The sequence below is a fragment of the Corylus avellana genome, chromosome 5 (assembly GCF_965113065.1).
Source record: "Corylus avellana chromosome 5, dhCorAvel1.hap1.2, whole genome shotgun sequence".
Taxonomy (NCBI): domain Eukaryota; kingdom Viridiplantae; phylum Streptophyta; class Magnoliopsida; order Fagales; family Betulaceae; genus Corylus; species Corylus avellana.
Window position 1 is genome coordinate 30,691,311 of NC_142494.1, and position 23,282 is coordinate 30,714,592.

A 23,282-nucleotide genomic window follows, 5' to 3' on the forward strand; every position below is an offset into this window, starting at 1 on the left:
CATCCTAGCTGAGCCATGCTCGAAGCCTCCATGCCAGAGACAGCACTACTGATCCTATCACCCCTGTTATCATATGCGCTACTGCCGTCCATACATTCCCTATTTCCCTTCATCATCATCATCTTTCACACATTAGAAAATTACCCATCAACGCATAAATGAATTATTCTTTCTTATCATTGAAAATAAAACCCAATGAAGATTTTCACCAGTTCTCTTGAAAGGAATCTCTGCTGGTTGAGCTTGCAACAATGGCGCCTAATCTTGATTATCTGCAGTTGCTACTACCAAGATGTTTCTGGGGGTGGCTGGGACACCACCGTCGGCGAACCCAGGCCCTCCTCAGCACTTGGTCCCCCATGCCCATCCACCCCCAAAACTCTTGTCACCTTCAGCGCAGTTCCCGGTGTGTTGCCGGCTCCCTGGGAGCTTTCCAGCGTCAAAACCCCCTTCTTCGGAACTTTCCCCGCCATACCCACCATCTCCGGACCCGCTCCAATCATCCCAGGCTGTGCTCGGAGACTACTTTCTACAATCGGAGGCTCCTTTTCTATCTCCGGCGATGTCTGGGCTAGCTCCGACGGTGGCTGAGCTAACGTCGACGAGAACTGGGTCGTCGCCGACGACTGAGTCTCTGGTTCCAACTGAGTAGACGCCGGCGACGACCCACTTGAGCTCTGACCAGCGAGATGTCTCTCGACTCTCGGGATCCCCGCCAAGCCCTGCTTCAACCCCTTCGCCGGCGAGCTTGCCGGCGACACATGATCTTACGCGAAGGATTGATTCGCCTTCGACCCAGACTTCGACCCCTCAAGCGATCTCGGCCAGCCCATGCACCTGGGGGCGGTAGAACCACCCTTTCTTTTCTTTTTCTTTTTTTCAACTTTTGTTTTTTAATTTAATTTAATTTAATTTTTTTTTCAAATATTTTTGGATATTTTTGTCTTATTAAAAATTTTATATAGATAATTTTCTCATTTTTTTTTAAATTAGAGGTACATTGTCATTGTTTTGGTAGTTTATGGGTAAATTGTCGCAATTGATAATTTTAAGGGTAAATTGTCATTTGTGTGGTAGTTTGAGGGGGTTAAGAGGATTTACCCTAATAATAATAAAAAAAAGACTGGACAATTTTCACATTAATCATTGCTAAGTGAATTTATAAGAAAATTATGGTAAACAATAACACCCAAGTATTTTCCTTTCTATTATAAGTAGCTTCCACATTATCCTCTCCATGGGTGGATCTTACCGTGAATCCTTCCTTTTAAGACAGAATGACGTTAAAGAAAGTCAATATCAGGCCTTGTCGGCATAAAATTTTTTCTGATTTGTTTTTTTTCCTATTTGTGAGGGTTTGGCACAACAATAAAATATTAGTCAAACCTATATACTTTCAGCTAACCAAAAAGAATAACATTCACAAGGCATAAAATGATTTACATTTCTTATCTCTGGATAAACCATTTTTCGCTGCTCTCACCCATTGGGGCAGGCAATTGTGAAAAGGCCTCGTCAAAAAAATGTTTTTTGAACCATTTTCAGGCTGCAAACAAACAACAAAATAGCCACTTTTTCCAAAACTAAGTTTCATAACAAAATATTTTAGGCGGCCCCGAAAACAATTTCCGTTCCCCTGAACCAATGTCGCCAATCACAATCAATGTCTGTAGAAAGAGGCAAGTAAAAAGTTCCCAAAGAACGGTATATCAAACATGTTTCTGAGTGCTGTAGGGGGAGGCATCCACAGGACAAAAGGCAAACAATTGTTTCTCAGGAATGAGGAAACCCTTGATAAGTAAAATACGTAATGATACTACTATCAATATTTGAATTCTCAATCCACATGGACAGAAACAGTACCCAGTTGTAAATCTAGGCTTACATAAACATAGCCAACATACCCAGTTGTTATTGTCTAACCTTGTAAAATAGTGTATCACCTTATAAAATGACCATACATCATGCTTGTGAAACATATGAAAACTGGAAGAAGCAATACTTGTTTTAAATCGGGCATATTGGCCATTGCTTCTCATTTTTTTCAACGTCACCAATTGCCATTGCAAAACGACAAAAATGACAAATTTGAACAAATATTGAAGACTAAAGTCCACCCTGAAGAATTTAGAACTCATACAGAAGCTCAATCAAAAATAAATCCGCAGACAAACAACGGATCATGTATATGGACTTGCTTATTTTCATCTCAAACCCAGAAAAGAACGGTCTTCAGGTTACTCCATTAACAATTTACCAATTGGTGCAAACATGACAAGAAAAACTAGATCTGACAAATAATTATTGTCGATTCAACTCACCCCATAAGCAAAAGTAGAAAGGGAACCAGAAGGAAGTTAGTTAACAACATCAAGAACCAGCTTGCGGGACTTAAAAATTGACCACTTCATGCGACGGTAGTAACCAGCCTGAAGTAGTGCCAGTGACAGTACGAATATCCATTTAAATCCCATCTGCATTTGAACAGCAAAACAGAGACAGACAATGTCATAAACAAAATACGGGTTTTCAATACTCTTCATATGATGGAAACATGATTTTCAAGCAAATGTACCAGTTTCCTCTCCTCCATTTCGGGTTCTGCAGCCCATGTCAAAAATGACACTACATCTTTCCCCATCTGCACCACAGCATCAGAGAAGAGTTTGAGCTTTATTCTCAAGAGAACATATGATAACATGCAGAAAGGAGCTTCTTATTGTTTCAGGGAGATATTTTAAGAGGTAAACTAACCTGAGCTTCTGTTGCAGGTGTATCATCCTCATACTCAATGGCACCATCATTAAGCATTTTAGGCATTGCAATTGCTCCCCCAGGAAAATAAGGATTATAATACAACCCTTCCCGAATCTACAATTCCAATTAAGAACCATGACGGTAGTGCACTAATCATGAAGTACTTTAAAACCATTTCTTTTTTTCCTCATGTTGATGTGTTACTATTTCAAGATATCAAGCTTGTTATTTTCAACTAAGAATACATATTGGTCACCTAAACCACCAGTTTTCCATATTTACTATAGGAAAGGTGTTCAAAAAGAGATAAGGAATAAGAATTACCGCAATACCAGCAGGGGGATCACGGTAACCAGTTAGAAGGGCAAATACATAGTTCTGACCGTTGTGACGAGCCTGAAAGGACCAAGGGTAAGAGAACTCTGGGATAGATAATATAGATTATAAACAAGTCTCAAGCAAAAGACGGGAATTACTTTGGTAATAAGACTAAGATCCGGAGGATAGGCCCCTCCATTAGCAAACCTAGCTGCTTGTTCATTCGCATATGGCTGAGGAAAACGATCACTAAGTTTACCGGGGCGTGTAAACATCTCACCCTCATCATTAGGCCCATCAACCACTTCAATCTCAGCTGCCATAGCCTTTACCTCCTCTTCCGTATATGCAACACCCACCAAATCACGGTATGATATAAGCGACATAGAATGGCAAGATGCACAGACTTGTTGGTAAACCTGATGACCACGACGAATCCTGCTCAGGCAAAATTGACATCAAAACATCAAAACCAGGAAACTGTATTTAATATGCAAAACCAACATCCTTATGTAATTCCCCGCATCAAAAAGAAGAAGTTCCAAAAGACTTTCCAAGGTAATGTTTAGACAATGTGTAATGTTTGTTCAAGTTCAAAGGCAAGGCTGAAAAGAACGCCACCAAGGTCAAAAGGAATTATCACTGTCTATGAATTATTGAATATAAACCATGGATATGTAGAAGTAATGAAAAAGGGTCCATTTTCTGGTCCCAAACAATCTAGATAGAACTTTTCTAAGTCATGTTATACAATCAATAGCCGTATTGCTAGAGCCCAAAAAAAAATAGTCAGGTTCAGTTGGAACTCACGAAGCATGATCATATGAACTAAGAATGCCCTGATGAGGCCAGGGATAATTAGGACAGTCTAAGCCATGTTCAGCCTCATCAGCAGATGCCAACGTTCCAAAACACAGGAGCCCTGAAACGCCTGCTCCGAGGAGAGCAAGTGCTCTTAGGGACTTCATGCCAGTAGACTCAACATCATATTTCTTCGAGATGAGAGATGACAATAAAGGAGGTGCCTGCAAATTGATATAGAGTACTATTTTATCAAATAAAATGGTAAATTTCACTCCTAGTACTATTTTATAAGCTGGTCACAAAATTCCAAAGTGCATCTATGTAATTCCAATCTACCCACACAAGGTTTGAAAGCCACTCTCCACAGAAAAAAAAAAAAGAATCTAAATTTTATTTTAAGAGACAAAAATGTGACCATATATAAGTGAAAAATAAACAAGAAAAAAAATAAGCCGGCGTCTAGCTCAAATACGATAACAAGGAAAAAGATTACCACATAAGCTAAAGTAAACGGATACCAGTAGAAAAGTAACCTCAATAGAGAACGAAATTGATACATCCTTATAAATATATAACAACATGCAACTCTCTTGAAGAAGAATATGAAACTAATATGGGATTCACATAAACCTAAAATTTATAAATTTTGTTATCAACACCAATTTGGGTCATTTAGGCTGGTACTGCTGAAGTAACATCAAAGAGGATGAGCAGGAGGGAGCTGCAGGAATGGCAGGAATCTTACTGTTGATTGAGATTCAAGTTTCCTTCTCAGTAACCTGTGGATCACTCGTCCAGCCATTGCAGTAGACGTTTATGTCAATCTACTCACCCTACAAAAAAAGAGCAAGGAGTTATAAATGCAAAGAAATGAAAAGCAAACATAAGCTTCACATATTCAGAAGTACAATCACAGGACTGGGGAGGACAGAAGCCGAAAAAAAAGGGCAAATCATTCAGCACATCTCCTCAGACGGAGAAACAACAAAAACAAGCCCTGTTACACAAAATGTTGCAAGAAAATGGTGGTAGAAATAGAAAAGTAATTTTATTATTAAGTACCAAGAAAACAGGTCATTGACTTCCTTGGAGTACACATCCCAACTGATTCTAGTTTTAAATACATTTTAAAAAAAAAAAACCAAAACAAGTAAAAACACATGCATACAGAGAGAGAGAAAGAGAGAGAGAGAGAGGGAAATGTTTATCATTTATTAGAGAGGACAATAACTTTGTAATGATACTCGCACAGTGCACCACATGGGCATATTAAATTGAAGGGTACTCCATGTATTGATCACACACATCATTCTTTTTCTTTTCTTTTTTAAATTTTTTTTTTTTTTTTTATATGCTCCTCCCAAGCATTGGATGATTTCAAGGAGCACATTTAACTCATTAAAATAGAACAGTAGTGAATCAAGAAATACAGCATTTCCGAAACTGCAATACGAGCAATCTGTACATGAAACTCATTGCAAACATTTTCAGATTGTGAAAACATTCTATATAAGGAAATCATTCTCAACAAATCAAACTAAAAATGTAGAAAATGTTTCAAAAGTAAACAGCACTACTCTCTTCAAGTTGACCCCAAAATGAAATCACCAAATTAATCAACGCAACCAATAAAAATAAATAAATAAATTGGGGGACTTAAATCATCCTACCACTCCATCTTGTTTCAACAAAAATGCTTCAGTGAAAAAAAAAAAATCTTTTTAATATCTGATGCCTAATTGAATTCAATACATGGATTAAAAACCTCTACACAGCTAAGTTGTAGTATTCATTTCTCAAAAGAAAAAACACATATTTCATTTCGTTTCACTTCCGCAAATACTGCACAATCCACGATATACAGCAAACACAGACTGAAAGACGCACAAAGAGAGAGACAGATGAAGATCATATACAACTAAATCAAAAATCTTATACGGTCTAAACCCCAGGGGAAAATACACTTACCCCATGAACTAACACCTCTTTCGCACTTACCCCTATGCTCCATTTTGTTTCAACAAAATTGTTTGTGAATAGTTTCTTTTATTCTTTTTGAAAATATCTGATGTGTAACCGAATTCAAGCCATAGATGCAGTCTAAACCCTAGGGGAATATACAGTATAAACCCTATGCTCCATTTTGTCTCAACAAAATCGTTTCAGTGAATTTTTCTTTTTTTATATATATATATATCGGATGTGTAACCGAATTCAAGCCATGGATGAAGCCTATACACAGCTAAATTGTAGTATTCATTTCTCAAAAAAAAAAAAAAACCATGCATATTTGATTTCATTTCCTTTCCCGAAATATTGGACAATCCACAATATACACAAAAAGAAAGAGAGCTAAAGATCATATACAACTAAATCAAAAATCTCATACAGTCTAAATCCCGCGCACTCTAACATTCACATCCATCAAACAAATCAAAGGCGGTGATCAATTTCTTCGCACACCTCATTTTCGGAAAAATAAAAAACAGAAAATCAAATCCACAGTCGTTTTAGCTTACTAAATTGATGGACAACAAGTGCGCATAGATAACCTAGATTTGACAGGAGCGCATAGATCGAAGAATAGTTGAGAGCCTAATGAGGGAAGAGAGGAACCACAAGCACAAGGGGTAGGAGGGACTTACGAGTTGGCGGGGGCGATGGGATCGACCGTCAAAGACGCAGCTCGGAGATCCAGCGAAGAGGAAGAAGAAGAAGAACAAATGCTGCGAGAGGAAAAGGGATGAGGAACGCTACTATCGCTCCTATCTTCTTCCACGGTTATGGAGTTCTGGGCCTTTGGGCTTTAGGTCTGGCCCATCATTAAGTGCTGAGGTTAGGTAATAAGATTAATTTAGGTAACAACAAAAAATATTTTTCTTATTTTTCTTTTCTCTCTTAACAATAAAAAAAATCCTAAATAATAATAAATTTATAAATTAAATCTTGTTAACAAATTCTTCTTTCAAATGAATATCAGAGATGTAATGCTAACAAATTCAAGAGTTTGATTAGGATTTAAGATTTAAAATCAATTAAAAACAACAACAACAAAAAAAGTGTTTAAAAAGTCTTTGGATTAAATATTAATAATAATAATAATAATCTAGCCATTAATAACTGCATTTATTTTTTTAGCACCATAAAAAAAAATATATAAAAATATATAAATATATAAATGGTAACAATTAGTGGATGAAGGTTATATTACCTTCTTATTTAAAACGACCCTCAATAATTCGACCTTCTGTTTTTTTTCCTGTTTTGGTGGCAGATTCTGAACCTATATAAGATCTGTGGATATCACTGACCCACGGTGCATTTGAAGGCCCAATACCTTTCAAATGATTAATTGCTTGAAAGGTCGAGTTGACTAACAAGTTCTCCGTGGATCCGGGTTGTGTACTAATAAGGTTGTCAATTGCATTGGACAATCTCATTTTTACAGCTTATTTAGCCTCCACTTGTTCCGACAAGGCTGTTCGAGTGTTCGGAAATTTATATTAACAAAATATGACTCAAATGCCCTTCGTTGCAAATCCCCATCCGGTCCTTTACAATGTTGTGACTTGTGTCAAATATCAAAACTTTTCATTTTCTTTAATTTTCCCATTGGGTTTTGGCATTTCTAAAGCTTGAAATTTCCCATTTCTCAAAATTCTCAATGATTTGTAAGCTGTTCTACATGCAAAAAATCTTACAGTAATATATTGATTGCTCAAGGATTAAATTCTCTTAGTAATTCTTGCCTATAGATTAACGCTTATTCCTTGTGGAAAAAAGGACAGGTTTATCATTTAAATAGAAAATAATCAAGTATAGACAATAATGACACTCAATAATATAAATTAATTAATTAATTAAATCAATAATTCATTTATCAATTTAAATTTTTAGAATAATTGGTAATTTAATATGATATCAAAATAGTGGTCGTTAATTCTCAAAATTGTCTCAATCAATTCAATTCACATTTTAATTAAATTTTTATTTTTTTTCTTTTATTTTTTGTTCCCATAGCAAATACATTAACATATAACTCAAATACAAAACACATGTAACAACTCAAAGCATATTTTCAAACCTTTTTTTAAAAAAAAAATGCCGTCAAAAACACACTTAATATTCAAAAAAAAATGTTTAATTACAAAAAAAAAAAAAAAAAAGTCGAAAAAATATTTGTGCAATGCAAATGGCAAAATAATTACCGCCGTTTATAATCATGTTGTTTTGTTTGAGTTTTGTGGGTTTTAGTCTCCCTCTGTATGTAGGGTTTAATTTTGTTGTGGAAATCAGTGCTTCCAGAAAGGGTACTCTCTTCTCATTGGCTCCAAATTTAAATTATACTAGTGTCTTTCCTATATTGACTTCATTCGGGTGGTTGATGTTGTTCTATGCTGGGGTGTAGATGGGTTTGGACCTCATGAGGTTCTTACACTTGTAATTTAGGGTTTGTAAACCTTTGAGGTTTATGATTTTTTTCTGTACTCATTTTGCTTTTAAAATTGCTTTATGCGGTCCATTGGAGATGACTGGGCTAATTATTTGGCCTATTTCCTACTTTGTTTCGGTTATCTGTTAATTTTTGTGCTTGAGTCTATTATCGGAGAGTTTACCCTTTTTTCTGTTAATTTCTATGTTGTAAACCTTTGAGGTTTATGACTTTTTATGTTATTATTTTGCTTTTAAAACTGCTTTATGCAGTCCCTTGGAGAGGATTGGGCTAATTATTTGGCCCATTTCCTACTTTGTTTCGGTTATTGTTAATTTATGTGTCTGAGTCTATTGTCGGAGAGTTAACCATTTTTTACATTTTTATCGCTATAACATTTTTCCAATTTAATTAGAAAAAAAAAAAAAAAAAAAAAATTACCGCCGTTTATAAGCTTCACCAAACCAGAACCAGCCGACCCCCTGTATTTTCTCCGAACCACGCGCATTCTCTTGGATAAAAAAATTAAATTCTCTGAAATAACCAAAAAGAGAAAGAAAAGAGAAAACCATGCAAGAGGAAGAGGGAAACAAAAAACCATCGGCGCCCAACTCTTTTGCTCCTCGGAAAGAAGTTTTTTCTCCTTCAAGCTCTCACTTTTTCCAGCTGTTTCTCTTTCCCTATAAATGGCTCAAGCATGGTTTGATGGGTTTTTTGTGGACAAATGGCCAGGTTTAATCATAATAAGCACCATTCTTCAACTACAAAGCTTGTGCTTCTGATTTCGTGCGCGGGTCTTTTAGGAGCGGCTCTCATTGCAGATTTTCTTTGGGCTTCTTCCTCTTCTGCTGCTCCTGCTTATCTGTCTATTGCATCCAGCTGGGCGCTCGAGAAATCTGGGATTCTAGCTGTACAGAATGTCACCCCCAACATAGCTCATCACAAGGTGAGCACTGTAACGAAATGTCCCATCTGGTGGGATAGACTCGTTTTCAGTTCCAAATCTATTTCTTTTCCTGCATCATTTTTCTGTGATTTATGATCTGGGGTTGCGAAATTGTTTCTTTGTGCACATTGCTTTGCTGGTAAAAAAAAAAAAAAAAAGAAAAAAAAAAGGGAGTTATAGTGTTTTGTTTCCTCTCATATCATTACAGAAAAACTATCTATAAGCTACGGCACTTGCCACATTGTTGTGTGAGTCCCAATTTAGCTGTGGTTCATTCGTTAAGAGTATAAGTTCCTGATTTTAATTTACCTTTTCTTCTACAGCATCTGGACAAATCAAACGGATATTTATTCAATGTAGGATGGTTTTGAAACTTTTGTTTGTCTATTTGGTGCTATATATCGCATTTTTTTTAATATATATAGTTATGGCTTTCAATCTTCACTATTGCTTTGATTATTGAGGAAACCAAGCTAAATGAAATGAAATAAAATTTAAATGTACTATTGAATATTTAATGTAAGTTTTTTTTTGGAGTTTAGAACCAAAAAAAAAAAAAAAAAAAAACAACTAATCCAATACTTTAGACACTGGTTGGGTACTTGTCTCGATCTGATCATATAACCGCTTAATTAGTGGGTGCCCTTATTGTCCTACTTGAATGAATTTTGCTGTAATTGACAATGACCAACTTATATTTGTAGAGAGAAAATGTCAAAGATAAAAAAGAACGCATTCCTGAGAGATTCTTGCCTGCAACTTTTGCTGATTTACCTGCACCCGAGTTACAATGGGAGGAGATGGCACCAGCACCTGTACCTCGACTTGATGGAGCAGCAATACAGATTAAAAATCTTTTATATGTGTTTGCAGGATATGGCACACTTGACTATGTGAGAATCTGTCCATATTTGAACCTTTTGCTTGTTCAATGTTCAAGTTCAAGGCTAGTTGATGTTTCAATAAGCATCTTGACACCTTGAACCCTTCTGTTTTTGGGCTATGATTGTACTTCTTTCACTCTTTTTGAAGAGATCATCAAGCTTTGTATAGAATGTAACTTGGTGAGATATAGGAAGTTTTGATCAAACTTTTTTCACTAAATAGTCGGATATAATTTAGATGGTTTCAAATAACTGATATTGATGATCTTTGTTTATGCATATTTTTTATGTCTTGTAGGTGCACTCTCATGTGGACATATACAATTTTACTAGTAATACATGGGGAGGGAGGTTTGATATGCCAAAAGAGATGGGGCATTCACATCTAGGAGTGGCAACTGATGGAAGATACATATATGTGGTCTCAGGGCAGTATGGCCCACAATGCAGAGGGCCTACTGCTCGCACATTTGTGCTGGACACTGAGACAAAGAAATGGAGGAGCATGCTGCCATTACCGGCCCCAAGGTAGGTGGATTGATTAGGATATGCATTAACCAAGTTACATTTCCCTCTAGAAATGCAATTTGCTCTTGTTTCATGTGAAATGAACTTGTTTATTGGTATGATCTAAAAATAAATGTTCACATGCTAGGTTTCAACTCTGTTTTCTGATTAAGTTGCTTTCTGTTGTATATGTTGTGGTCAGCCATGAGTAAAAATTATGAGTGCTAATGTTTACATGTTTCTGTCATATGTGAGCATATATGTGAATAAGAGTTTCCGAAGACATGCAAAACATATCTACACCACTGATTGTGGTGCAAGTCCACCCTAGTTTCACTCTATTTTAGGAAGTGTTTCAGTTGAAATTTTATCCTATATTGATCACTTCCTTCTTAATATTCATTTAAGCTGCTCATTTTTTCAGCTTGTGCATAATCATAGTACAAATCTGTGTCAAGATAGTAGGCTTTTTTTTAAATGAACTTTTTTTTTTTTAATCACTCTCATAATGCTTAAAAAATCCCACAATTTGGGAAATATGTATATATTTCCTGATTCTAGCTTCCTTATGCTTTAGATAGTCCTGCAGCACTGTAGTGGTGGAAAAAGCAATTCCTGGACTAGCTTCCGAATGTGCGAACATATAATTGCAGTCATAGTAGCAGCAGAAGTCCTTAATTGAAAGGGTTTAACAGGTGAAATTTTCAGGTATGCTCCAGCAACTCAGTTATGGAGAGGGAGGCTCCATGTGATGGGTGGCAGCAAGGAGAATCGCCATACGCCTGGGTTGGAGCACTGGAGTATAGCAGTGAAGGATGGAAAAGCATTGGAGAAACAATGGAGGACTGAAACACCCATTCCCCGTGGTGGACCGCATAGGTCTGGTGACTGCCTGGGTTTATATAATTCTGTTTGAACATTGGAAACATTCATTCCATTCAAGTTTCATGAAAGGAAAAATGTCTTCTTCTTTTTTAATCTCTTCTTTTATTGCTGACTAAATAAGTGTGGATTTTTCTTTAGTTTTTCATCTAACAACAAAAGTCAATTTTGTACAGGGCTTGTGTCGTGGTCAATGATCAGCTCTTCGTTATTGGTGGTCAAGAAGGTGATTTTATGGCCAAACCTGGGTCACCTATTTTCAAGTGCTCACGCAGGCTCGAGGTAGTTTATGCTGATGTTTATATGCTGGATGATGAAATGAAATGGAAAGTGTTGCCACCTTTGCCAAAACCTAACTCCCATATAGAGTGTGCTTGGGTAATCGTCAACAATTCAATTATCATCACTGGAGGCACGACAGAAAAGCATCCAGTGAACAAAAGGATGATCCTGGTCGGGGAGGTTTTTCAATTTCATTTAGACTCACTGGTATGGCCTTGTCCCATTCATTAGAAGACTTTTAAACAAAGGATATATATGCATCATTATGTATATTCTGTTTTTCTCTTTTTGAGCCTCCTTGATAAAATTAAAGAGAAACCATGTCAAGAAAAGCTTTTACAAACTTTTTGGGGTAAGCAATCAGTTGCATGAAACATTGTCTGCCGTCAAGGTTACATAAAGGGAAGTTTCTGTTTTTCAACTTGTCATATTTATTCACATAGTTCCTGCCTTATATGATTATATCTTCATTGTCGAACATTGCTTTGTATATGAGGTTCTTATTGCACTAGTTCTATTATCTTTTTTCTTTTTGTGTACCTTCATTATCTTTTTTTTTTTGTTTAATGGCAACTCTGATTTTGATCATTTCAATAACAGACATGGTCAGTGATTGGGAAGCTTCCTTTTCGTGTAAAAACCACATTAGCTGGTTTCTGGGACGGATGGTTGTATTTTACATCTGGGCAGCGGGACAGAGGACCAGATAATCCACAGCCAAGGAAGGTCATCGGAGATATGTGGAGAACTAAATTAAGAGTGTGATTTAACTTTTTGTCTCATCATATAATTTTTTTTTTTTTACTCTATTGTAGATTTTGAATTTTTTGGGTTACAATTATTAGTTTGGGACAGTTTGAAGTTTGAATCCCTTTAATTGTTTTTGCCTTAAAATTTTGCTGAATAGCTCTCTACCTGACCGAGTATAGTTGTATAAAGAACAGAAAAATATCACGTGACAAGTATCCTTTGAGAGCACCAAGTTGCACAAATTACAGCAAAAATGATTGGATAAGATTGGTCATTCATAACAGCATTTACAAAGAAACATGAAAACTAAAAATATCTACGCATCCCTAAAATCAATGTATTCTTTTTTTTTTTTTCTATTCTCATTAACAGTGATATGATCCCACGACCATTTACAGATTCAGTTACACATTCTGAGGAAAGGAGGAGTGGTGAGAGCAAAGGGAAGGTGAAGGGGAAGGTAGTGGAATAATATGCCAAAGAACCAATAAAATTTAGAGTTCTGAGCTTGCACTCTCTTGAAAATGCATGATTATCCCTCTTTAACAGCTGTGACCAATTATTTCGCATTTAGTTGGTTGCGCTAGTGCTACCAGCCTTTTAGAAGCAGCTGCAAAATAAGAAATGGAAATTAATTAGGGTACAAGTACTGATCATTGAAAGAGAAATCTTGTCAGTTTATCAATTTTATCTGACAAAAATGAATCACTTCAGAACAATTTTGTGTTCCTAATTAGTAGTTTTGGCATTTGATTTAACTAACGAATCACAATGTCAGTCTGCCATTTCAACCTTCTTTTACAAGATTAAAAAAAAAAAAAAAAAAAGTACTATGTGTCCAATAAACAACTCATATGTTTTCCATCCACGAGTTTAATGATCAGGATTAACAGATTATACAGCAGATTCCTTGCTATTATTCCTTGATAGAACATCAAGTAACACAAGCCATTGATTGGCCTTCTCACACTCCAGGCATCTGAAAACCAAAATTTTGGTTTCAAACTTTTCATTTTTGAGATTTACAACAAAATCTTGCATCTTCTAAGAGGACTTTAGGTCACTGCAAAGAGTTCTTTTTGATGTTCTACTCTTATGTAATTTCCAGGAATTGCTTCATCGCTGTTCCAAATTCTTGGTTAAATTCATTAAATTGGTTTGGGATTCAGAACATGGAAACTTGTAGTTCACGATCAAGGGGTCCAGCAGTTTAATTTTTGTCCAGGTCTTTAGGTGATTTGCTAGGATTTTTGCCCTATAGGTGGATAAATGCTATGTATCGACTTGGGTTCTCACAGCCTATTAGATTCATGAAATTTTAATTGACTAACCTGGATTATGTTCTTCCATTTGAACTGATATACCCAAGTACTGCAAAGTTCCAAAAAATTTGCAAGAATACAAAGGAGTTTGGATTTTCTGTAAAACATTAAATATAGATCAACACAATTGCAATGAACAAGATTGAGGCAATACACGTGTCCGTGTGGATGCAGGACACATACACACACAGAGAGATATACCTTTTATTTCAATAAAGGGGCATATGGAGCTGGGCATGGAGATACAGTGTGATCCGGTAACTGGCTTATCAAATCATCTGTCGCCTGCAGGCATGCATGAAGCATTTTCTTTTCCAACCTAACAAGCTGAGTAGCAACTCGCTTCTTTGGGTCCAGATTACTGTCCGCCAACTAATGAATAGACAAAATATCAACAAAAACTAGGCAAACAATGAATTATATCTATCACCGTTCAACCACAAATTTAAAGCCAAGATTACCAATGACTCGTCTTCGTCCAATGTAGTAGGATAAGCAGCACACCGTGCCATAAAATAATCAACAAGTTGGTCTAACACTGCTCGTTCCATACAAGGGCTCACCTGTAACATTCAGAAAATGAGACCATAAGAAGCTATGAGACAAGAAGATCCATTCTCCATCACTAAAATATAGGACACTGATAATCACATAACTCTGAGGATTCATAAATACAAAGGCATAGATATGCTATCGCAATATCATATCATTGCCCTATGTACTCTCATGACAACCATAAATTATAAAATAAAAAAATAAAAAAAGAGGATCACACAGAAGACTAAAACATGCTTTGAAACACAGCTAATAAGGTTATTACATGAAGAAATCAGTGTTGCTCAGATAATCCATCTTAAAATTCATATATCTCTGCACAAAGCAAGCTCGATATAAATTGACCAAACCAGCACTGGCTAATGGTCCTCAAAGTTATGTAATGAAGTTAAAACTTGAAATCCATCACATGACAAACAGTGAACTCATCCTAAAAGCGAATTTGATGAGACAAACTTACTGGACAAATAGGACCAAGAGAAGAAATAACAGATTGCATCTCAGAAGGATCCGAAACATAGCCCAAACGCAAATAAGGAAGCATATCTGAGACAGCTTCTTTCTCCTTCCCCACATACACCTGCAGAAGGAACACATTAAATAACTCATAGATTATCGAAGATAGCCTTCCCACTCCCATCCCCTCCATAATACATAGATAAACCTATGAATCTTTGAGTCCATACATGAAAGACTTGAATTGATAGTTTTCCATTTCTTTGTGCAACCATCCTTTTATCCTGGTATTGAGGATCCTCAGTATTCAAAGCAGCCTGGAGCATACATCATATAAAGTACATCAACACTATTGAAAAGTAAAATCAAAACCACAAATAGCAAATATCCAGATTTTACCTCAACTACCAATCGATCATAAGAATTATCTTCATCAACAAAACCATAGTTTAAAAGCAATTTTGAGTTAGGCTGTGGTCCACACCTGCAAATGATACAGAATTCAATTTTTTTTAAAGAAGACGCCAAAGCAGCAAAAGAAGGTACATAATCTTAAGTGAAGAAATATCATACCAAACAACAATGGAGTCCCCAGCCTTGTATGAGCGGTCAACCACTAGTTCAACAGCACCATCAACAGCAGATAACATTGCCTTGCTTTTGCTTCTGTAAGCAAGTAATGGTGGTCCAAGAGGAACCAAAGCAAATCTCCGCGCTAAACTAACTTTCTGAATTGAAAATGGGGTCAATTATCAATTTGGGTACTCCTAAAAAAAAAAAAAAAAAAAAAAAAATCTCAAATAGAAGCTGATGCTTCCCAAGTATAGGGGTGAAAAATTCCAAACAGGTTGAAATTTACCTGTAAATGTACCACACAGGACTGAACCGCAACAAACGCTTGTTTAAATATCTCAAATGGAAAAGCCTCAGTAGGAATATCATATGGGTATTGCTGCAACCAAAAAAGGAAAGCACAAAAAATGATCACAATGATATCACATCATGACTCAAAATCACAAGAAGTGTTATTTTTTAGTGCATGACAAATATGTACAAGAAGATAACCTGAAACAGAGACCCAGCCATAAACCAGACAGTGTCAAGCTCACTGTACTCTCTTTTAATTCCTTCAGCCCTTTCAAGAACTTCAACCTAACTCATCACAACCAGAATGCAGTAAGCTATATCAACCATTAAGCATTCAGCCAAGTTTACTGGGTTTTAGTAGCATTCATCAACAGCTAAATGAAGAGCATAAAGTACCTTTGTCCGACTGCCTGTCAGGTATGCCAGTTCAGCTTCTGACCATAGAAGGGGAGATTCCACTGCAAGCTGTCCCCTCCCTCGCTGACGATCAAGCTCTCTAATGTATGGGTACCAGAAAGACTTCTTTCCCTGCTTCTTCTCATACATCAGATACAATGCCAAGCATGCCAATTCCGACAACTTGTTTGTAGTTAATAACTCCGCTGCATGAAGGATCAAGTAGCCGATTCAAGTTAAATTGATGAATAAAGCCTTCATTTATCCAATATTCTTGAGCTTTAAATAAGAATGTTAACACCACAGTTAATCATGGTACACAAACCTCATTGGCTATGTCAACCAGAGGAACAGATGCATGGACACATAGATGTGCCCATAATACCTATTCATTGAACTTGTATCCTCCTAAATTAAGAAACATCGCTGTTCTCAGTCTGCAAAATAAGATTTCATGGATAGCAATCAAATCCGTCTCCAATCCTCACTTCCAAGAGATTCAGAGCAATGAGCCAATGAGCTCTTCCTGTGCTCACCCCACATCCTGCCTATTCACCTCAATGTCTATCATATAACTCCACCACAAAAGATGCAAGAGGTTTACCCTGAGTTACATATAGCAAGACTCCCTTATCAAACGCCACATATAAATAACCATTCATCTCATCATAATACTTTCTTTTCCCTTAAAATGCATACCCAAATGCACCTTATACCTAAATTTACTTGAAGATTTCTTAGCATCGTAGCTAACATATACTCCGCTTAGAATCTCATCTGCATTTAACTGTAAGAAACTAAACTGCAGATCAGGTATGAAAGTGCAAGAGTGCACCAGGTAGAGTACTTCTACTACTCTTTCAAGTTCATAATCTCTAACTCAATCCAATTAAAAATGTGCACCCATCTCAACCAGCTAAAACACTGAAAACCCCAATAACACGAATATATCACTTCCAATATTGAAAACTAAGAAGAACAAATGGCCCAAAACAAGAAACTGCACCTTACCAATAGACTCGTTCCCCAAAACCCTCTCAAGCGTCACGACCAGCGAATTCGGAACAGAGAATGCAACATCACCCACCTGCAATATCAACAAACAAACTAAATACACCAATTATCAGAAACCAAACCCAATCAAAGCGCCATAAAAATCCCACCTGAAGATCTTCGCTCGCTGCCACATAATGTATCGGCCTGAACTTCGCATCGTGAGAGGGTTTCTCCTTGAGCTCAACCTTGCAAGGAGGGAGCCCATTTTTGTGCATCCAAGATTTCAAGTCCCTAAGCTCCACCTCCTCCTCTTCATCTTTCTTGCTAACAACTTCCCGACGCTTCGGCTTCCCATCTTTTCCGGCTAATAACGTCTCGGAGCTCTGCGCCGAGCACAAATTTCTCCGGCGAGCCGATCTGAACGAAGACACGAGCCTAGGGTTCCTCCGAGCTGAGATTGACACCCTAGAGAGAACCGAGAGAGGACGATCCGAAGAAGAAGAAGAAGAAGAAGGAGAGGAGCGAATTGGAGACGAAATGCAACTACCGTGTATAGGACAAACTTCCATTAGGGCAATTAGGTTTAGGGTTTGACGTTGAAGAATGTACAGGGTTTAGGAAGCAGAGGAAGTGTGGTTTGGAATCTTTAGATATTTTCTTTAGGTACGTGGAATTAATGAATTATTGTTTTGCTGAGGATAAGAGAGGGAAAGATTGACAGGGAAATGGCGTTTGGTGTTTTATGAGAATGGATTTGGAGGGAAAAAAAAAAAAAAAAAAAAACTTGTGGGTGTGAGAGCCGAGACGATGTAAAATCTGCTCTTGAAAATATTTGTAAGGGCATTTGGCCCTGCGATTCTAAACAAAATATCGCATGCCAAATTATATGTTTTTAAATAAAATTGTGAAAAATATTTTATTTGTGAGTGCCCTTGAAAAAAATTATAATTTAAAAAAATTACGTCGTAAAAAAATTATTTTAAAAATGTGTGATCGTAAAAGTCAAACCGTATTTTCGCGCGCACTTTAAAATTTATGTTTACACTAACTGCAATTTAACATTATTATCTTTTCAAACTATACATTTTGAAAGTGTTAAACTAAATAGACGCTATATGTAACGCAAAAAAATTAATTTGATCAACTTTGGAAGAGTTACTGGCAACACATCTAGACCAATTAAGTAGTAATTGACTAATAATATCACCCATCAAACCTATTAAAGTAATAGCATGTGAAAAAAGAAAATACATGATCTGATATTAGTACAAATATATCCATTGATAACATTTTGTATCATCAGCTCAAATATAAGTTATATCCCTCTCACGTATCCCTTCTCTAATGAATTGATGAGATGAGCCTCGTCATTTTGGAAGTTTTTGGACAAAAGCAAATTTGACGAATTCAATATCAATTTAACATGAAATTGGCGGGTTAAGGTTGGAGTCTGACCTGTTTAATAAAATGAGTTAAGTTATTGTTGTCCTATATAATTTTGTAGTACTCACGTTTTGACACGATTTAAACTCGACATGTAATATAAGGACTGGCAAATTCTTTACACGACCCATGGACCTAATATTAAATTAGTGAGTTAGGGTTAATAGTTCTAATTTGTTTAATTAAATTGGTCGATTTAATATTATATTTTGGTATACATTGAGTCGGGTTAAGAAATGCTTGAACCAGGAAGTATAAATGGAGAAGAGAAGGAAAAAAAAAAAAAAAAAACACGAGATTATTGTTTCACCACTACACAAATTACAAATCAATCAAGCTATTCTGGGTAGAATTTTTAATCAAGCTTGAATTGCAGCAATCTAACCATTATTGAGTTTCTTGTGTTTTATATTGCCGGGGGGGGGGGGGGGGTGTGGGGTGGGGAGGAAAGATCACAACCTAGAAGAGGTTGGGGGAAGAAGCTTCCTTAAATCCTTTCTCAATATTTTGCCAGCTGCAGACTTGGGTATGGAAGTGACAAACGCTACCCGCCTTATTTTCTTGTATGGGGCAACCTGCAATCAAGAGGAAATGAAGATCGATAGTAAAATTTCCAAACAAAAATATTGACTGGTGTTTGGTATAATCTAGTAATGATGATATGTGGGAAGTTGAAAGAGCAGAAAATACTATCTAGCAAAAGACCATGGTTCTTTCAAAAAAAAAAGCAAAAAAAAAAAGCAAAAGACCATGGACTCCCTGCCTGGCGGGTGAGAAGGGAAATTTTTTTATAATAATGGTGTTTGGTATATCTAGTAATGATGATATTTGCAACCTTTTTTTTTTTTTTAAAAAAAAAAAAAAAAAAAAATCAAAAAAAGTTGAACATGTTTCGCGCAAGCACAAGACAATCTGTACCGGAGACAGTCTTGTACTGGCTTTTTTTTTTTGGGGTCATGTTATCTTGTGACAGAGTTGGCAAAATATGTACTTAACCTAACTCGTTTATGACCCGTTTATTCTATACATGTATTTTTATAATAAAATTATTTTAGGCGTCATAAAAAATAATTACATGCATAGAATAAATGGTTATTTGTTTATTTGTCAAGTACCTGTTTTGCCAGCCCTCTTGTCCACAACCGATTACTGATGGTTATGTTGTAATCCTAGCAGGAGTTCGTGTTGATATTGTTTTCTGCTGGTATGAAATTTAATTTTTTGACAGTATCAGTTCATTTGATGAGTCGGATAATTTATTTGACTCATTTTCAACTGTTTTTAGAATGACGCTGTCCCTTTCATATTTTAGGTTTATGTAATTTTATTTGAGGATAACTTCTAGAAGGAGCCTTTGTACCCACCAATAAGAATTGGCCACATAGGATTATTGCACCAAATGAAATAAGTACCAAAACACTAGATTATTTAGGTTTTTTTAATTTTGTTTTTTTCTTTAGAAGATTGATGGGGGCTAGGGTGGCCGTGCTGCCACCCCCAGCCCATCTAGGGTGGCCCACCCGCGTAGCCACCCTAGATGGCCGCCAAATCTGCCTGGGGTGGCTGCGTGGGCCACCCCAGCCCATGAGGTGGCTGGCCGCGCGGCCACCCCTAGCCCCCTCACAATCTTATAAAAACAAAATTGAAAAAACTTAAATAATCTAGTATTTTGGTGTTTATTTTATTTGATGTAATAATTCTATGTGGCCAATTCTTATTATGGGCACAAAGAAGTGTAAATAAGTTATCTTCAATTTTCCTTTCCCTACTTATACTCCTGCATTGAAAAAAAATAAATAAAACTACTAACATCTTATTTATTTATTTTGTTTTTATTCACAAGCATTGTGCAACTTGGCTTGAATATACCTTCTGTCCGTAAATCACGCTTCCTCCATATAAAATATTAGTCGAGGGTCTTTTTTTTTTTTTTTGGAAAGGGTCAAGGGTCTTTTGTTTGTTGAATAGTAAGTACTCTATAATTGCATTGTCCCTTAACAAATTTTCATTAATATAATTGCCGTCCCTCCTCCAAAGGGCACGTTTGCCTTCTGAGTGCACGAAACCTATAACTCCATTTGTCTTTTTGATAAGTATGTTAAGAATAATATTTCTTAAATTAGGGGCACAATTTTTTTTTTTATTCACAATAGATCTAAATGGACAAACTATACCTAAGCTAATTAAATTATAGGAGGGCAAGTGGGCAAGCATATGGTAGTATAGATTAATTAATTGCTAATTATCAGAGAATTTGTAGGGACCTGTTTTGCGACAAAATCCATTATTTCTGGTCCACCAAGGTTGCTTCGAGGCTGTCTCACGACAAAAGCCATTGGCACCTCTCCAGCTTCTTCATCAGGGTATCTGCCAATTTATTGCGTGACATTTATTTTATTTTATTTTTTGCTCAGCAAATACAAGGAAGAGAAAAGTTCTTTCTAAATCCAAGGAAGTTGAAACTTACGGTATCACAGCAGCATCAACTATCTCCGGGTGGGACTGGAGCATTTGTTCCAGCTCTGCAGGGGGTACCTGTAGATTAGATAATTAATTAAATTAATCATTTTTTATAGTTTTAAGTTTTTTAGATAAATATTTATTTAACATTGTATTAAAGTTAAAAGTCATCAATTTGATTTATCTCGTATTTTAATTAAATATTTTATATATTATACTTCATTTAATTAATAAAATTAATAATTTTTTTTAAAAAAATTTATAATGCGAACTAGTAGATAGGTGTGCTTCAAGGAGGTAACATATGTGAACTAATTATCATAAATTATGAAGAGAAAAAGAAGAGTGCGCACGAAGAACTGGGATAATGTACCTGGTTTCCCTTGTATTTGATCAATTCCTTGAGCCTATCTGCAATAAAGAGGAAACCATCTTTATCAATATAACAAAGGTCACCTGTTCTCAGCCACCCATCTGCTACTAAAGTTGCGAAAGTTGCTTCGGGATCACCAACATAACCTGCATCCAGTAAAACATATCACGTGCTATGGAGATTTTTATAGTACATATCAGAAGTCTGAGGCTATATATGGTAATGGGGTGGGTCACGCGACCACCCGTGATTAAAGAAATAATTTTTAAAGATACGATATTTTTAGAAATTTGTGCAAAATATAATTCAAAAGATATGATAACGTTCATTTTACCTTTCATGATTGAGGGTCCTTTAATCCAGAGCTCCCCTTGGCAGCCCGGAGGCAAACCATGATCGCCTGTGTCCGGGTCTACTATTTTTGATTCAAAACCTCCTGCAAGCCTCCCTGCTGATCCCCAATGAAGACTCTCCGCGTGACCAGCGGTTATGAACATTCCTCCCGCTGCTTCTGTCACCCCATAACCCTGCACCACCAATTAAATTAAATGTACATTATATATAAAATTATAATTAATCCTCGTTAATTAATTGATTACATTGTAGTTGTATATACCTGCACAAAGACAACGCTTGGAAACCTGGCCATGAAAGCTGCGATGACATCCTTCCCGAGCGGAGCTCCGCCGCTAGTGACTCCCTCCAACGAGCTCAAATCATAACCGTCAATAACATCACTCTTGGCCATGCGCACCACCACCGGTGGGGCAAGCGCCACGTGGGTCACCCTAAACTCCTCCACCGCTCTCAGCATCTTCCTCAAATCAAACCTCTCCATCACCACCTGGGCCTCGTTCAGAGCCACCGACTTCAGGCAGTAGGATAACCCAAACACGTGGAAGTACGGCACCGTGTAGAGGAGCATGTCGGGTGATTCTCTCTTCATCCGGTTCGCGCAAGAAACGGCAACCACCGCCATAAGATTCCTGTGAGTTAACGCCGCTCCCTTGACTTTCCCAGTGGTCCCGGACGTGTACATGATCGCCGCCAAATCGGATTGGCTCACTACGACTCGGTCTAGCTTTTGTACCGGACTTATCGTCATTGAGTCGAACTCAGGCGAGTCGAGAAGAATGGTTTTAAATCGGAAAGTGGGGAGCTTGTGAGCTGTGGATGACGTAGCAAAGGCGATGACCGGATTGCACAGCCGGACCAGCCAGGAAATATCCGACTCGGTGCTTATCGGGTTCGCCGGCGAGATGACCACCCCAAGCGAGAGCAGCGAGAAGTAAAGGATCGGAACTTGAACGAGGTTCGGAGAGAGAACGAATGCGGTGTCGCCTTTGGAGAGTCCGATAACGGAGCGGAGATATGAGGTTAGGCTTTGGGTTTTGCGAGTGAAGTCGGAGTAAAAGACGCGCTGACCGGTGGCGGAGTTGATCAGAGCGAGCGAGTCGGGGCAGGGTGAGTTGTAGTGTCGGAGCGAGAAAGAATACGCAGCGGCTGATATAGGAGTGTCTTCTGGAGGAAGATCAATGGGGGACCTAAGGCTGTGGAAGGTCCTTGTTTCTGAGTTGAAACCGCTCCTTGGATCAACGGAAGAGTTTTCTTGATCCATGAGAAACAGTGAAAGAGCTCTGGAAGACAGTTGACTTTGATCACAAGAACTTGTTTGGCTTACAACGAACAGTTATATACAATTGCCATTTCGGTGTCGGTGAGCTTCGAGCTGTGTTTCCGTCGGCTCAGCTCTGGCCCTGTACATGTGGTGTGGGCGTGAAAATACTCAATCAACTGTCTTTTATCTTCTTTTAACTTCGTTGCCGTTTCTTGTCTGAGGGTTGTTGATTGT

General features: G+C 37.2%; 4 protein-coding genes across 5 annotated transcripts; 1 reads left to right on the forward strand and 3 right to left on the reverse strand.

The window, feature by feature from the left end:
* Positions 1-2,099: 2,099 nt before the first annotated feature.
* On the reverse strand, positions 2,100-6,635 carry LOC132182928 (Cytochrome C1 family). Its single transcript, XM_059596296.2, has 8 exons — positions 6,525-6,635; positions 4,625-4,712; positions 3,886-4,100; positions 3,234-3,513; positions 3,082-3,153; positions 2,755-2,871; positions 2,576-2,641; positions 2,100-2,474 (listed from the first exon to the last, which is right to left on the reverse strand). Exons 2-8 carry the CDS (start codon positions 4,679-4,681, stop codon positions 2,358-2,360), a joined length of 924 nt encoding a protein of 307 aa, XP_059452279.2. The 5' UTR covers positions 4,682-4,712; positions 6,525-6,635; the 3' UTR covers positions 2,100-2,357.
* A 2,223-nt stretch (positions 6,636-8,858) lies between these two features.
* On the forward strand, positions 8,859-12,722 carry LOC132180840 (kelch repeat-containing protein At3g27220). Its single transcript, XM_059593811.2, has 6 exons — positions 8,859-9,257; positions 9,962-10,150; positions 10,440-10,669; positions 11,357-11,527; positions 11,707-12,019; positions 12,413-12,722. Exons 1-6 carry the CDS (start codon positions 9,036-9,038, stop codon positions 12,575-12,577), a joined length of 1,290 nt encoding a protein of 429 aa, XP_059449794.2. The 5' UTR covers positions 8,859-9,035; the 3' UTR covers positions 12,578-12,722.
* An 82-nt stretch (positions 12,723-12,804) lies between these two features.
* On the reverse strand, positions 12,805-17,914 carry LOC132180839 (Rubisco methyltransferase family protein). 2 transcript variants are annotated; one of them, XR_009440199.2, is made up of 13 exons: positions 17,322-17,913; positions 17,170-17,245; positions 16,159-16,364; positions 15,961-16,047; positions 15,755-15,847; positions 15,469-15,623; positions 15,295-15,379; positions 15,126-15,212; positions 14,900-15,019; positions 14,346-14,447; positions 14,086-14,256; positions 13,894-13,981; positions 12,805-13,172 (listed from the first exon to the last, which is right to left on the reverse strand). XR_009440199.2 is itself a non-coding variant. In XM_059593810.2 (12 exons), the coding sequence occupies exons 1-11, from the start codon at positions 17,721-17,723 to the stop codon at positions 14,089-14,091; spliced, it is 1,581 nt and encodes a 526-aa protein (XP_059449793.2). In that variant the 5' UTR covers positions 17,724-17,914; the 3' UTR covers positions 12,805-13,172; positions 14,086-14,088. The 2 variants fall into 2 exon arrangements, 1 of the variants encoding a protein (XP_059449793.2); XM_059593810.2 differs by lacking the exon at positions 13,894-13,981 and having other exon boundaries at positions 17,322-17,914.
* A 1,134-nt stretch (positions 17,915-19,048) lies between these two features.
* Positions 19,049-23,181, reverse strand: LOC132182480 (4-coumarate--CoA ligase-like 9). Its single transcript, XM_059595737.2, has 6 exons — positions 22,047-23,181; positions 21,765-21,957; positions 21,431-21,576; positions 21,065-21,132; positions 20,862-20,964; positions 19,049-19,172 (listed from the first exon to the last, which is right to left on the reverse strand). The coding sequence occupies exons 1-6, from the start codon at positions 23,046-23,048 to the stop codon at positions 19,050-19,052; spliced, it is 1,635 nt and encodes a 544-aa protein (XP_059451720.2). The 5' UTR covers positions 23,049-23,181; the 3' UTR covers position 19,049.
* Positions 23,182-23,282: the final 101 nt, after the last annotated feature.

Coding starts and splice junctions, on each gene's coding strand:
- LOC132182928 (XM_059596296.2), bottom strand. CDS start 4,681: ATGGCTGGACGAGTGATCCACAGGTTACTGAGAAGGAAACTTGAATCT. Junction 2,872..3,081: donor ATCCCCCTGCTGGTATTGCG/GTAATTCTTATT, acceptor TTGGAATTGTAG/ATTCGGGAAGGGTTGTATTA. Junction 2,475..2,575: donor AAATGGAGGAGAGGAAACTG/GTACATTTGCTT, acceptor GTTCAAATGCAG/ATGGGATTTAAATGGATATT.
- LOC132180840 (XM_059593811.2), top strand. CDS start 9,036: ATGGCCAGGTTTAATCATAATAAGCACCATTCTTCAACTACAAAGCTT. Junction 10,151..10,439: donor GATATGGCACACTTGACTAT/GTGAGAATCTGT, acceptor TATGTCTTGTAG/GTGCACTCTCATGTGGACAT. Junction 11,528..11,706: donor CCCCGTGGTGGACCGCATAG/GTCTGGTGACTG, acceptor AATTTTGTACAG/GGCTTGTGTCGTGGTCAATG.
- LOC132180839 (XM_059593810.2), bottom strand. CDS start 17,723: ATGGAAGTTTGTCCTATACACGGTAGTTGCATTTCGTCTCCAATTCGC. Junction 16,048..16,158: donor TGACAGGCAGTCGGACAAAG/GTACTTTATGCT, acceptor GTGATGAGTTAG/GTTGAAGTTCTTGAAAGGGC. Junction 15,848..15,960: donor TGGCTGGGTCTCTGTTTCAG/GTTATCTTCTTG, acceptor TTTTGGTTGCAG/CAATACCCATATGATATTCC.
- LOC132182480 (XM_059595737.2), bottom strand. CDS start 23,048: ATGGATCAAGAAAACTCTTCCGTTGATCCAAGGAGCGGTTTCAACTCA. Junction 21,958..22,046: donor CAAGCGTTGTCTTTGTGCAG/GTATATACAACT, acceptor TTGGTGGTGCAG/GGTTATGGGGTGACAGAAGC. Junction 21,133..21,430: donor TCAAATACAAGGGAAACCAG/GTACATTATCCC, acceptor TCTAATCTACAG/GTACCCCCTGCAGAGCTGGA.